This window comes from Abramis brama (assembly GCF_963993115.1).
Source record: "Abramis brama genome assembly, chromosome: 2".
Taxonomy (NCBI): domain Eukaryota; kingdom Metazoa; phylum Chordata; class Actinopteri; order Cypriniformes; family Leuciscidae; genus Abramis; species Abramis brama.
In genome coordinates, this window is record NC_139964.1 from 32,336,593 (window position 1) to 32,350,367 (window position 13,775).

The 13,775-nt window shown below is 36.3% G+C and overlaps 1 protein-coding gene across 3 annotated transcripts in view; it reads right to left on the minus strand.

Annotated features, from left to right (window-relative positions):
• Positions 1-727: 727 nt before the first annotated feature.
• pkn1a (protein kinase N1a) overlaps positions 728-13,775 on the minus strand; it is a 44,946-nt gene continuing 31,898 nt past the window's right edge. For all 3 annotated transcript variants that reach the window (XM_084095075.1, XM_084095073.1, XM_084095074.1), the window contains exons 5-22: positions 12,669-12,814; positions 11,800-12,013; positions 11,492-11,686; positions 10,706-10,815; positions 9,466-9,609; positions 9,233-9,308; positions 8,896-9,025; positions 7,853-7,940; positions 7,691-7,767; positions 7,484-7,559; positions 7,298-7,389; positions 6,051-6,227; positions 5,361-5,423; positions 5,202-5,278; positions 4,947-5,089; positions 4,759-4,866; positions 4,559-4,639; positions 728-3,704 (exon numbers count right to left, since the gene is read on the minus strand). In XM_084095075.1, coding sequence (XP_083951201.1) covers positions 3,501-3,704; positions 4,559-4,639; positions 4,759-4,866; positions 4,947-5,089; positions 5,202-5,278; positions 5,361-5,423; positions 6,051-6,227; positions 7,298-7,389; positions 7,484-7,559; positions 7,691-7,767; positions 7,853-7,940; positions 8,896-9,025; positions 9,233-9,308; positions 9,466-9,609; positions 10,706-10,815; positions 11,492-11,686; positions 11,800-12,013; positions 12,669-12,814 — 2,201 coding nt within the window. In that variant the 3' untranslated portion in view covers positions 728-3,500. The remainder of the gene's footprint in view (positions 3,705-4,558; positions 4,640-4,758; positions 4,867-4,946; positions 5,090-5,201; positions 5,279-5,360; positions 5,424-6,050; positions 6,228-7,297; positions 7,390-7,483; positions 7,560-7,690; positions 7,768-7,852; positions 7,941-8,895; positions 9,026-9,232; positions 9,309-9,465; positions 9,610-10,705; positions 10,816-11,491; positions 11,687-11,799; positions 12,014-12,668; positions 12,815-13,775) is intronic.

The window sequence follows — 13,775 nt, forward strand, 5'->3', positions numbered from 1 at the left end:
ATCCAATCAGTGCATTCGGTCCGAATGCAAAGGTATGATGTCCTACCTGCCTGTCAACATATACCTCAGATCACCCGCTCGCGTAGACATCACACACGTCATCAGCGCGCTCATGCTATGCAGAGTTAGACAGACGTCAGTCCCCGAGCACCGTCTGCAACCGACCATCAACAGTAGCCACCATCAGTTCCTCCTGAACCAAAACAACGAGCTTATGCTGCGTTCATGCCATAACTACTGTAATTTGGAAGAGATGGAAACCTGTGACGTTATCCTCGGAGCGGTTCGTGACTCAAAATTATGCAATTCAAATGGCAACACTATCAATGCCGAAATTAATCTGCAGCAGTCTGATGGTACAGGTTAGTGCTCTTCAAGTTACGTTAATTATTATTGTAATGTTATGTGCTTTGAGACGTGAGGTAGTTTAACGCCGTCTCTCGGCTTGTGATGCTTTGCAGACTCTGCTGTGTGCGTTCATGCGTTTTGAAGGAGTGGCTTTGGAGACGCTCTGAAGGGAGGGTGGGATCTCATGCTTTCAAAGCTAACTTGCTATTGCTAGGCGCTCCAAAAATTGCCTACCCTACCTTTAACATAACCTTGCCCCTAGCGGCCACTGTGGGTAACAGCAACACTCAAAGTTATTTAAAGTTAGTAAAAAGTCCTTGTATAATTCAGGATAGTCTGTAAAACAATTTATAGATAACACAATAACACAAACACATGATCATCTTGACAACAGCTTTATAAATACAACTCGTGTAATAGGTTTGATGGATTGTATAAATGTACAGAACATGCATTGGTCTGCAGTCAGACACAAAGGAGGAAATATGTTGTTAAATGATACAAAAGTGTTTCATTTGCAAACATTTTATGTATATGTTTGACATGAGAGGGCTGCAGTTTTGCTACACATTTTTTCACAGTGTGCATCTTTTATTTTTTGGCTTCATCCGTCTGTCTGTGTGTGTGTGTGTGTGTGTGTGTAATCAAATGCTTAAAAAAAAAAAAAAAAAATTTAATCATCAGCTCCTTGCAAGTAACAGATATGTCATGGTGTGTCATTCGCACAAACGGTCTAATAAAAACTGCACATGTTTCAAAGGCATCAAAATAGCTCTGAGGTAATAAAAGGTGAAAAACCAGAACTAACACATAACAGTCACTAGTTGCCAGTCATTCACATCATAGCTAAAATAAACAACAGATAGCATTTTCTATTGAAAAGATATCCATTTAAAAACATTAATGAAATAGAAACAAAGTATCTGTTAATTGAGTTCATAGTCTTTAAACAAAAGTGGTTTTATACCCTTTTGCTCAGATTCATCAAAGCATCGAACTGTTGAAATGTTTACAGGTGTACTTTCAGTGACTAAGTCAATGATTGGAGCTTGTGAAAATATTCAACCAAACATTCTTCCTCCTTTACTCCAGTACAATAATCACATTCAAAAGATCAAATATTTGAGTCCACAAAGAACTTGTTAGGTCTGAATATAAATGATCTGTCCTTTTATCACATGACACTTGATGAGCATACTCTAGTTTTACATAATATGCTATTGTAAATGACATAAATTCATTTTTCAGACAAGACAATTCTCCCATGCGTGTAACATGATCCATTCTCAGCTTGAGAATACAAAAAAGACTCAGGCAACCAAGAAAAACAAGAGCGGGGGGAGGGGGCACCCGGGGCAGGGCTAACAGGAACATCTTTAAGGCATTTTGTTCAAATCAACCTTACATGAGAGGTTTATTTGTTTCTGTACAAATTCATAAAGGTAGCCATACTAAAAGTGCACTTAATGAAGGGGACCAAGCTGTCTTCAAACTGTGCTGCTCTCTTAAATCTCAATATGCTTGACTTGAAGATGCATATTTTGGTGTGATATAGCCAGAATGGACAAATGTGGACAAAAGAGGCTTTAACTCATTAACCACTAAGAACTGCAAGAGCAAGTACACATTCATTAACGTTCAAGCTTAAATTAGCCTAATTACATAATCCTGCTCTCAACGTAACACTCTTTTTCCATCTAATGTCACAGTGTCTGCAGAGATGCGTCTCTTAAACGAGTTCCTTCGGGTTCCCGGTCCACGTCATGTCAATGAAAATGATCCAGTTCTTCCTGTTTGAATGTAGACTGGGTAGACCCAGCCCTGGAAACCTGCCTCAGGCTGGAAACCTGTACATTCTTCTATCCTGCTTCCGTTACAAATTTGCGGGGACCAATCACAAACTGGCTTATCCACCTGGCGCGCTATTGGCGGGTTTAATCCAATCCGATTCCTTTTAACCTCTCGACGATTCTCAATGGCTACTTTAGTTTAGCAAACAAAGCGCTCGAGTGGGTGTAAATACCACTCACTTTCATGTTTTGTTTTTTGCACAACCTGCAAAAATCACTGGATGCCATTGCTGCTTCTGCAAACCGCTGATCAATGCTCCAAACCAACACGTTTCCTGCCTGGAGTTTTCGCTGCAAAGTACTGGATCGTTGGTCTGATTGGTTGAAGGACTATCCAATTGCGTACAGAGTCATTTGAACCATGCCCGTTGATCACGCCTCTTGTGCAGTAGAAAATACAGAGCAGACTCCCCAGACCAATGTTCAATCTTAAAAGATTGAGCTTGGTCTGGTGATAGCCAGACTAGTTTGAATGGACATTGTTTGAGAAAGATTTTTGTAGATGTTACCAGTTGGTTCCTCAGAGGTCATGAAAGATAATTTTCTTCCCTAAATGTCAGAATGAACAGAGTGCATTTTCCAACATGCTCTTGTTCGTATTTTCACAAAAGTTCACAGAGATGCTTCTGTGTGGCATTTATTGATTTGCTTCAAGTTTTAAAATAGATCATCAGATTGTCTTCGATAAGACAATGTGCATTTTCCAAAAACAGATATGACACTTGAAGACAAACCAACAATTTCAACAGGTTTAACGGTGCACTCTTTTCTTTTTTTTAATTTTAGCTCTAAAGAAATAAATATTACTTTTGAATAATGTTTAAAATGCTGACCATTCACATGGGATGAGCACTCCCTTACCAGTAGCCTAATAAAAGCTGTTTTGTTCCACATGAAGAGGGTCCCCTGATGGGGGGCGCCATTTTGAGATCACATGACCTCAACACCCATTTCAGTAACACCTGTTATTGGACACTTTCACTAGTAGAATAAATGAATCATGGCCGACTGCGAATAATGCATTTCTACAATTGCATTGATAACCGAACACTTACTTTTACTAGTGTGATGCTTCATCCAAACCACTAGGTGTCAGTGTGAGTCGAAGCGCAACATAAAAAAAAAATTTAGTGAACCTTTAAACCTGTTTCTAATGGTTTTCCAGAGCTGTCTCTCTTCCATCACAGTGTTCACAGGTCCAGCTCATTCACAATTCACTCAAATTGGCCACTCTTGTCCTCATCGTCACTGAGTCACGGAGCAGATATGTCTCTCTACGGCACTGTCACAGTGAAGACGCTCTTAGCAGAGATCAGAGACATAGTCAAAGTCTCGGAAGCTGTCCTGATCCTTCCTCGAGAGCACCCGCGGTTCACGGGGCGGAGTGAGATTCGCCGCTTCTGTTGTGAACTCCTCATCAAAGTTGCTGACATCTTCTTTTCCTCCGATAGACGGAAGGAAGGGAGGAGGGAGTTTACGGAGGAGAAGAGCTTCCCAGTCCATACTCTGAGGGAAAATAGAGGAGCACAAGATGTTTGTTATTTTTCTTATTGTGGCACTTTGTGTTAGAAGTATATCTATGAGCATATAATTAGAATATAAAAAATGCAAACAAAAAAATGCAAATGCAGCACCAAAAAAAATTCATAACTTGAATTTAAGCCAGTAACTTTTTTCTTGTTACGGCTGAAAAAAAGATAAATCGTTGATATTAAAATGTCTATACTATAACTTAAAAAATGAATCATTAAAACTAAAATAATTAAACAAAAAATGCTATTTAAATGTTACAAGTGAATTTAGGCTTCACAACATTATAATGTATAGCAGGGGTTCCCAAACTTTTCTTCAAACTTACATTTTTAAATATTTACTTGAAGTACCCCCTGAGATTTTAAGGCAATACTTCAATAATTTAATGACACATTTTAATTTTCACAGTTTTCTAATATTGATAATATTAATAATTATTATTAGTAGTAGTTTTAATTAGTTTCTACGTTATAAAATCGAAGACAGAAATATTACTGTTGTAAATTACAATTGTACTGTAAAACTGTTTTTTTTTTTATATTTGATAATTATAATAATGAAATGTGCTCAGACTATACAGTTATTTCATTCAATTGCAACCTTTGATTTGATAATCGCACAAAGCTATATCACTATTATCATGCAGTCTAATTTATTTACTTTCATTTTTACATTCAATATAATTAATTATTAGATTATCATCAACTCACAAACCCTTGTTTGGGAAAGCCTGATGTACAGTATGAAGAGAGGGATTTTTATTTTGAGATTTGCTAAAGTTCACATTTTAAATAATCAGTGTTTTATAGATTAAAAATCTTTCCCACCCTGAAGAAAGGTTGTTTCTTAACATCCTCTGCATCTTTCTCACTGGAGCCCAGTCGTCTTTCTGGATTTCTCCTTAGTAACTGTATAAAACAATATGCAAAATCAAACTCTATTCTTACATCAAATTAAATGAAGAAAATCATGAGATTCAGCAGGGCATCTCCGCAGCTCTAAATGAATAAAAGAAAGATCTATTTACCCTCCTCAAGATGCCAATGGCCTCAGAGGAAAGAAACCGTGGGTATCGAACTTCATCGTTCACTATGCTGTCAAATACCTCCTCTTCGTCATCGCCTGGAAATGGGGACTAGAAAGACAGTTTTAGGTCAGACAGATGCCAACACTGTATGAACGTTTCAAAACATTTCAAAAGCTCAAATCTCTCACCTCTCCCACCAACATCTCGTATATAAGCACTCCGAGTCCCCACCAGTCCACGGCCCGCGTGTACGACGTGTCTGTTAGAACCTCTGGAGCCAGAAACTCTGGAGTCCCGCAGAACGTACTGGTCCGGTCCCCAAAACCCATACCTGAGAAAGAGACAAATATGTCTGACAAATGTTCTTGGCTTCATACCAAGCCCAATCGACATGACCAGGCACATCAACGGAAACAAACAGTGAAAGAGAGGGAAGTCTTTACCTTCTTTACACAACCCAAAGTCGGCGATCTTTACGTAACCCTCTGTGTCAAGCAGCAAGTTGTCCAATTTAAGATCTCTGGAGAAGAAACACAAAAAATATATGCAATATACAGTGCATTTAAAAAAATTATTTAGACACAGCCAGAACATGTACTCACCGATACACAATCTTGTTGTCATGTAAAAATTGAAGTCCTAAAACTACACAAGCAGAATAGAACCTGAAACACACACAAACACAAATTAAATTAGGCACCAAAAAGCTGGAAACCATTTTTTATATATTAATATTTTCTATCTTCTACCTTTAAATCTAAATAATCACACAAATCCCTTTTCTAAGTTAATTAATAAAGTTTTTTAAAGAGATGATTAAAATTGACCAAAATTGACAGACATTTATAATGTTAGATTTCTATTTCAAATATAACATTATAAAAAAAATCAGTTTTCATGAAAATATTAAGCAGCACATTGACAACATTGATAATAATAATGATAAATGTTTCTTGAGCAGCAAATCAGCATATTAGAATGATTTCTGAAGGATCATGTGACACTGAAGACTGGAGTAATGATGCTGAAAATTCAGCTTTGCCATCACAGAAATAAATTATATTTGAAAACATTATTTAAACAGAAAACAGCTATTTTAAATTGTAATAATATATCAGAATATTAAGAGTTTTTACTGTATTTTTGATCAAATAAATGCAGCGTTGGTGAGCACAAGAGACTTCTTTCAAAAACACTTCAAAAATCTTTTGATTGACAGCTGATTTCAGGTTGTTTGATCCTTGTGGGGACATTTGATCCAGACAGTGTAGCCAAAACCTGAGAAAACATACACAGCCCGTGGCTCGGTGAAGACGTCTGTGTGTATGTGCATCATCAGGTCACCGCCTGCCGTGTACTCCATGACAAAACACACATGTTCTGGGGTCTGGAAACATGCAAACAGGTTCACGAGGAAGGGGTGTTGCGCACTGTTCACCGTCTCGAAAATGCGCTTCTCACACATCAAACTGAGGGAAAGACAGAAAGAGAAACAAGAATAAATGTCTGAAAAACTCAGATCCTAACGATTGCTAACGATGATCAATTAATTGCTGATAATAATTGAATCCATAAAACGTATCGATGGTCGATTAAGCAATGTCATATTTAGAGTGTGTTGTTTTGAGGTGTGTGCGGCTCATGCGCAAAACAAGTGCGGCACGAAGAAAAATGAAGCGAGTGCCATAGTTGCGTATTCTAAATGTATTAATGTCTTCAAGTCATGTTTCAAATCAAGACTCATCAATCCGAGCGATTAAACCAATCCAAGCGCGCTCCAGCTGTGAAACAGTGCCCAATTGGTGCACATCATCCCACACACCACAGTTTCCATCGGTTGAACTTTCAAATGACGTTGGAAAACACTGCGTCATGATCGCGAAACGATCGGATCCAGGAAGTCCTATAGCTTTAGCAAAGCAGCACGTCATGTCACTGATCTACGCATTGTCTTGTGTTTGAGCTCATTCCAGACCACCTGCTCTAAATAAAGATATGTGATCTACTATGGTTTACTAATGTTTAGTGATGTTACTAACAAAAACGTGGCGCAAAAGCATGTGTATACTGTTTACACGCGAGTCGGCAGCGCTTTTTCATAATACACAAATACTTGGTAGAGTTTGGTCTCTAAGTGAAACAAATATGCTTCTTGTATTCTGCTAATCGAGACATTTTTAACAATATATGGCAGCTTTATCTTATGTACAATGATTTTACAGATCACTTTTTAATTTAAAGCAGTTATTTTTTTCATGCTATGAAAATAGACTTGTCTACATACTAATATGTCAGCAAATTTAAAAGCAAGTGGTCATATTCTCCAAGCTTCCAAGCTTTTAAAACAACATCTATTTTGTGTTGGTAAAGCAAGTGGTTAAGTAACGTCATAACTTAGTAGCGCCCCGCTTTGAATTTTGGAAGTTAAGGTTAACGATTAATCGATTAAATGAACGTTAATTTAAACAACAATCGATTATGATAATTTATGTAAATTGACATCCCTACTCAAAACAAAAGAAAAAGTTATTTTGTTTACCTTTCTACTTCATCTCTGGCCACAATGTCTCCTTTCTTTAGGGCTTTTATGGCGTACATGCTGCCGGACTTCTTGTATTCTGACAACAGCACCTAACAGACACGCATATGATGACAGTTTCAGATAGAAAGAGAGCTAGGGTGAAGTTGACAGTTAAAAGAAGTGGTTAAAGGCGAAGAAGATCACCTTTCCAAAATGGCCTCTGCCAAGAACAGCAATTAGTCGGAAATCCTCCAGGCTCAAAGGGGTCTTCTTCTGTTTACTGCAATACACACAAACACACACATACTTAGGAACCACTTTAAAGACTCAGATAGAGTTGCTATTCGTGTAAAAGGAAGGTTAGCCGAGAATCCTTATATCCTAAGCACATGCATGTGTGTCTGAGTGTACCTGTTCAGTGATTTGATTTGTCGCTCAGGAGTGGTGAGGTCAGGAGCAGAGAGGGGCTCAGTGGCCGCTTGTCGTTCCTGTGCCAAAAAGCAGAGAGAGGGGAGAGGTTACAGAGAGACGAGAGGGGCTAGACAGAAAGAGGAGTTGTGGAGAGTCTCTCACGGGAGTGCTTGTATCCGACACGTCTCGCCGGATGTCCACCTTCATCGGTGAGTCATAGTCTAAACTCAGCTTCTCCACTGATATCTCCCTGTAACACACACACACACACACACATATAACTGCAACAAAACCCACATTCCAGCTTGTTTATCAGATCAGATCCACACTTATTTCACACTTACACAAGTATAATACTTATACTAGTGTGCACTGCTTAGTAAAGTTGTTGCTCTCTTGTTTAGATTTAGACTTGGGTATCAGGCAAGCATTTCTATGTGCTGATTTAAAGGATAGCTTACCCGGAAATTTAAATATACATAATCCTGGCCATTCTTTCCCATATAATTCAAGTAAATGAATGTGATTTAAATAACATAATAACATAAAGTAATTGACTTTCTTTAACTGAAATAAAGTTGTATGAACCAATTTTATGATAATTTTATGGAAATTGAAGCAGAGATGAAAACTCATCAGGCAAACAGACAAAAAAGTTTCACTAAAATGTATTAAATATCAGCTTTAAAATGTGGATTAATAGATGATTTTAGAATGAGGATATAGGGAAAAACTCGCCCTAGACATAGTTTAGAAAAAAAAAGAAAGGAAAAAAAAGTTAACATTCGCACTTTTGTTTTTATGGAACCATTCAATGATTATACAATAATAATAATAATATTAATAATAATTGTATATATTTTAATAATAATAATAATAATAATAATAATAATAATTCTATTTTAAATATTTTGATTATATTATCATTTAAAACCAATAATGAGAAACCACTATAATAATACTACTGTAAGTACAGTACAATACTGTAAAAGTACTGTAAAAAAAAAAAAAATACTGAATTCAATTTACATTACAAAATTACAATACCTTTTTAAAAAAGTCTTAAAAACTTCTATTTTGAAGGGCTTTTTCTCTTTTGTTAACGACAGATTAATCCACAATTCTCAGATGATACAGGCTTTAATTATTTTTACATGTCTATGAATACACGTGTTGTGTGTGCACTGAATGTGTGTGTGATTTACCCTGTCTGTACAGTGTGTGCGTGCGGGCTGTAGGTTCCTGTGTTGTTGACGGTTGGTATGGCATTCCTCAGTAACCTCACCCATGTGCCGATATCAACGTTCATCTGCCGAGCTCGCAAAAAGGCCTTGCCTGTTTGTGACCGCAAACACACACACACAAAAGAAAACATCTTTGTTTAATCTCTGACCACTAGATGGAGCTCAACACCATTTGATTCACATGCCAATGATTAAAGTCAACATGAAATGCCATTCTGGTCAATTTTAAGTGCATTTGGATAAATGAATCAAAAGATTAATGCATTTATTTTCAATAGAGAGAAATTGTATCTCTTACCCTGTTGTTTGGAGAAAACTTTCTTCTGCCGTTTTAGCCGTGGAACCCTCTCGATCACGGGGTTAAAGAAGGTGACCTGTAGAAGACAGAAGCCATTTTAATGGTGCCCAGTAGTATCAAAGATTTTATTTGGTTGGAGTGTGTTTATAAAGCAAGCTATGCAATAAGCAGTGAGAGTGATTCCCTTTATGAACATAAGAGACATATTTTTGAGTGTGCAGTTGTGAGCGTACCTCTGCCAACAGCAGTCCCTGTGGTTCTAGCTCTAGTTGTACTCTGTGTTTCTGGTTGTCCAGGAAGTCCTCCAACTTGAGAAATTTCAATGCACACAGAGAGCGGTAGTCTTTCCAGTACACAGCGATCTCCATCTCTCTGGACTGTACACATAAAGACACACACAATGAAATATTTGAGTATTATTTAAATACTGTTGCAGTATTTATTCATATTTTGAATTAACTTTAATCTCTAGTTTTTTCAGTTTTCATTTTAGTTTATTTTAGTCATTTTGATATGTGCTTTTGTCTTTTTTGTTATTTTATATTATATTTATTATACACACACACATATATCTTCATTTGTTTTTTTGTTTTTTTTTTGTAATTTTAGTAATTGTTTTTTTTAGTTAGATGCCAAGACAACATTTCTATTATTTATTATTTTTATTTTTTTTAAAGATTTTCATCAAATATTTATATTTTATTCAGCTTTATTTCAATAACCGGAACGATTTTTAATAGTTTTAGATAACAATAGTTTAGTTTAAATTTTAGTCATTTTGTTATGTGCTTTTGTAATTGTTTATTGTAAAAAAATAAATAAAAAAAATTATATATATATATAAAACAATAAAAAAGACAAACGCAAATAACAAAATTACTAAAGCTTGAACTAATATATATATATATATATATATATATATATATATATATATATATATATATATATATATATATATATATATATATATATTTTTTTTTTTTTTTTTTTTTTTTTTTTTTTGTAATTTTAGCACTTAAACTTATTTTTAGTTCGATGCCAATATTTTTAAGTTTTTTATAAAATATTTATACAAAATTTTATTTCAGTTTTATTTCAATAACCAAAAATTATTTTGAATAGCTTCAGTTAACAATAAATTATAACACTGACCAGAGAGATTTAACAGTATTTGTTCAGCATGTAGTTTCAATTAACAAATAATCGTACCGATATTATATATCCTGGCCAAAAAAGACAAGCATGTCTTAATTTGCTTGGCTGTTTATCATTTTGCATGTTCAGTAAGCTTTCCCCTCTCCTAAATAGACAGAATAGCATGTCATTGCTTGTGTAAGAGTTATTTGAGATGCCCCAGTTGGCGGTTAAGTCACTGATGTTTTTTGTAATTATAATTACAGCCTATTGCCTGGAGCTTTAATTAATGAAACAGACACTGAAGCTCTAATCTGTGTAAATCTACTATGAACTCACTCTCTCCAGCTCTATGGTGAAAGTCTGATCCCAGCCCTGTTCTCCAACCATCTTCCATGCCGTTTGGCCCACGACTGAGTTATCCAGCTTCAGCACCGCACTCACCTCCGCTGCGAACACACAACAGACTTCATTTCAAAAGTATGCCTATTAATTGAGATCAAATTAAGGTAAAGTGTTATAAGCCACGAACCAAGCCAACCAGCTATGAGGTGAATCATAACATAACAAAGCTTTATTAAAAGCAAAAAAAATTAGAAAATCAGACAAAAAGACAAAGGTACAAGATTGTGTACTCAACGGCTTTTATGAAGGAAACAACTACAAGCCTATGAACCATTGTGATCAATATGACAGAATGAAAAACAATGGAGAAATATAAAACTACTAATTTAAAGTTGTTGATTATATCTATAGAAACAATATAGATTTTAAGTTTATCGCGTCTAGCTTGGTGCTTGGACTCTTTGATTGGTGAAATTTTTGCACAGCATCATGGGTAATGTAGTTTCCCACCACAAATTCATCTGTTAAACATGATTATTTGAAAAAATAAGCTGAAATCATGCAATCCAACGGCTTCAACAGAAGCAAACATCATCGATTAGCACAACCTCAGAGCTCACAGTAGGTCTGACTTCAATAGGCAATCACCCCAAGTGTTATAAGCTCTGATGCACTACATCCTGTTCTGTTCAATGCAAAACTGGCATCACACATGACAGACATAACTCACACATCACCACGGACTAATCACACTGCGAATGTTACATCCTCTACACTCACAGGAAAGTTCGTCTGTTTTGGGGGGGGTTTTTCCGCTCACACTGCCGCTGCGACCGTACAGGCCTTTTCCACTCCGCATAAAGGACCGTCCCTCTCCCGGACTGTAACACGGCAACAACACCTGGCTGCCCCGGGAACGGCCGGGAACCACCTCCAGCACACCCATACAGCCCAGCAATGTGACCTGAAGAGTGCCTGCACACAGACGCACAAAGATACAAAAAAAATTAGGAAAACAATCAGAACTTAGAAGCCAGTAGCTGACGACTTCTACTAAACTAAATGAAATAAACAGCGCGTTTGAATACCAGTGAGCGGAGAGGGTTTGGAGAGGGTGCTGTACTGGTTGTGCAGGTAGGGGGCGCCGTGTCGGGAGCTGAATGCTGGTGAGGAGGCTAAAACCAGCTCCTCTTTAATGACACATGCTTTGGGATGATCCTCAGGAAGTTCTGCCAACCGCCGATCTAATGAATCTCTCAGCAGATCCAACCTCTGAGACGACTCGCTCAGACGACACTGAGCCTGAAGAAGCAGAGAGAGGAAGAATTACTCAATGCATTAGACTTAATTACTCACTTAATTGGAAAAGACAGTGTTTACCTAAATAATAGGAGATAAAGATTTAACTGAAAGCTACATGCCATTTTTATAATACAATACAATACAATACAATACAATACAATGTAATGTAATATACACTACTGTTCAAGTTTGGGGTCCGTAAGATTTTTTTAAATGGCTTCGAAAGATTTTATATAATGAATTATATAAAATTTATTTAGCATTTATTTGATATATACAAAAATAAAGTAAATAAAAAAATTACAATTGAAAAAAACTATTTTCTACTTTTAAATATTTTAAAATTAAATATAGTAATATGGTAATTTATTTTTCAGCATCATTACTCCAGTCTTCAGTGTCACATGATCCTTCAGAAATCATTCTGATATGATGATATGCAGCTTTGCATACATTTTTTTCCCAGGATTCTTTGATGAGGACAAGTAACAAAAAACAGCATTTGAAACTTTTTGTTAACAATGTACAAAATCTTTACTGTCACTTATGATCTATTTAATGCATCCTTGCTAAACAAAAGTATTCATTTCTTTTTTTAAAGAAAATCACTGACCCCAAACTATTGGAATGACAACACAACACAATATAGTTTTACCTCTGACATGGCCTTCTTGTCCTGTACTTTACTGGCTCCGAGAAGTCTGAGGACATTTTTGGCTCCCTCAGCGACAGCGTGCTCTACACGGTAATGGTGTCTGAGCTCCTCAATCCGTAGCTCCATACCACATGGGTCAGGCTTTCCTGAAGGGAAACACACACACACACACAAACATATTTAGGCTATCAATATCACTCACATTCTGACAGCAAATTACACAAGCTATCACATAAGCCTGAATGTGTCACAGCCATTGTAACCCCGTAATTAAACAGCAAGGGAGAATTTATTTCGAAATCAAATTGTTTGATGCACTGCACAAACTCGTTTGAATTAGAGAACATTTATATAAAGTGCAAAAAAAAGGTAAATATTTTATTTTGCTTTTTTAAATTTAATAATCCTTTCATGAACTTTGAAATATCTTAGAAATAATGCTGAATGTTAAATATTTATTCTTAATTTCATGTCATAAAATTTTTTCCTCAAATTTAATTAAAATCCTAAAATTTAGGGACATATCACTGAAATGTCACATCAACCACCCATTAACCGAAATGAAACTGAAACTGGATGTTATCTCAAAACAGACATCAAGTCTAAGATGCATTAAAACGTAGACAAGGTCATGTGACTTTGAAGAGGGCGAGGGATGATGTTGGATCAGGACAGCGAGCTTCCATATAGTAATTACTATACTTATGCAAACTGGGGGAGATGATTGTGTATCATCAGAGGTCTGCCATGCGACAGACTTTTAGAAATAAGAGGATTATTAGAGATTATAAACTGAAAGATTAAGATGCTATGGTGTTATATTATTCTGTCATACCATCAAAAAACATTGACATGCTGTTCTGGGTTTATATAAACATTTCTCTGTGTCTGGCTGCAATCCAAGCAGTTCAAAGCATTCCTGAGTACAGGGAATATTGTCAATCTTCTAACATAAACGAGACTACAGGCTGTTTACTATTTCTGATTTACATATATTTTTAATACAGTTGAGACTAGATGAGCCTGCTTGTGTGTGAGAGAGTGCGTGTGTTTGGACCGCCTAGTAAACACCACCCTACCGCCTAGAGGCAAAAAGATGACAAAAGG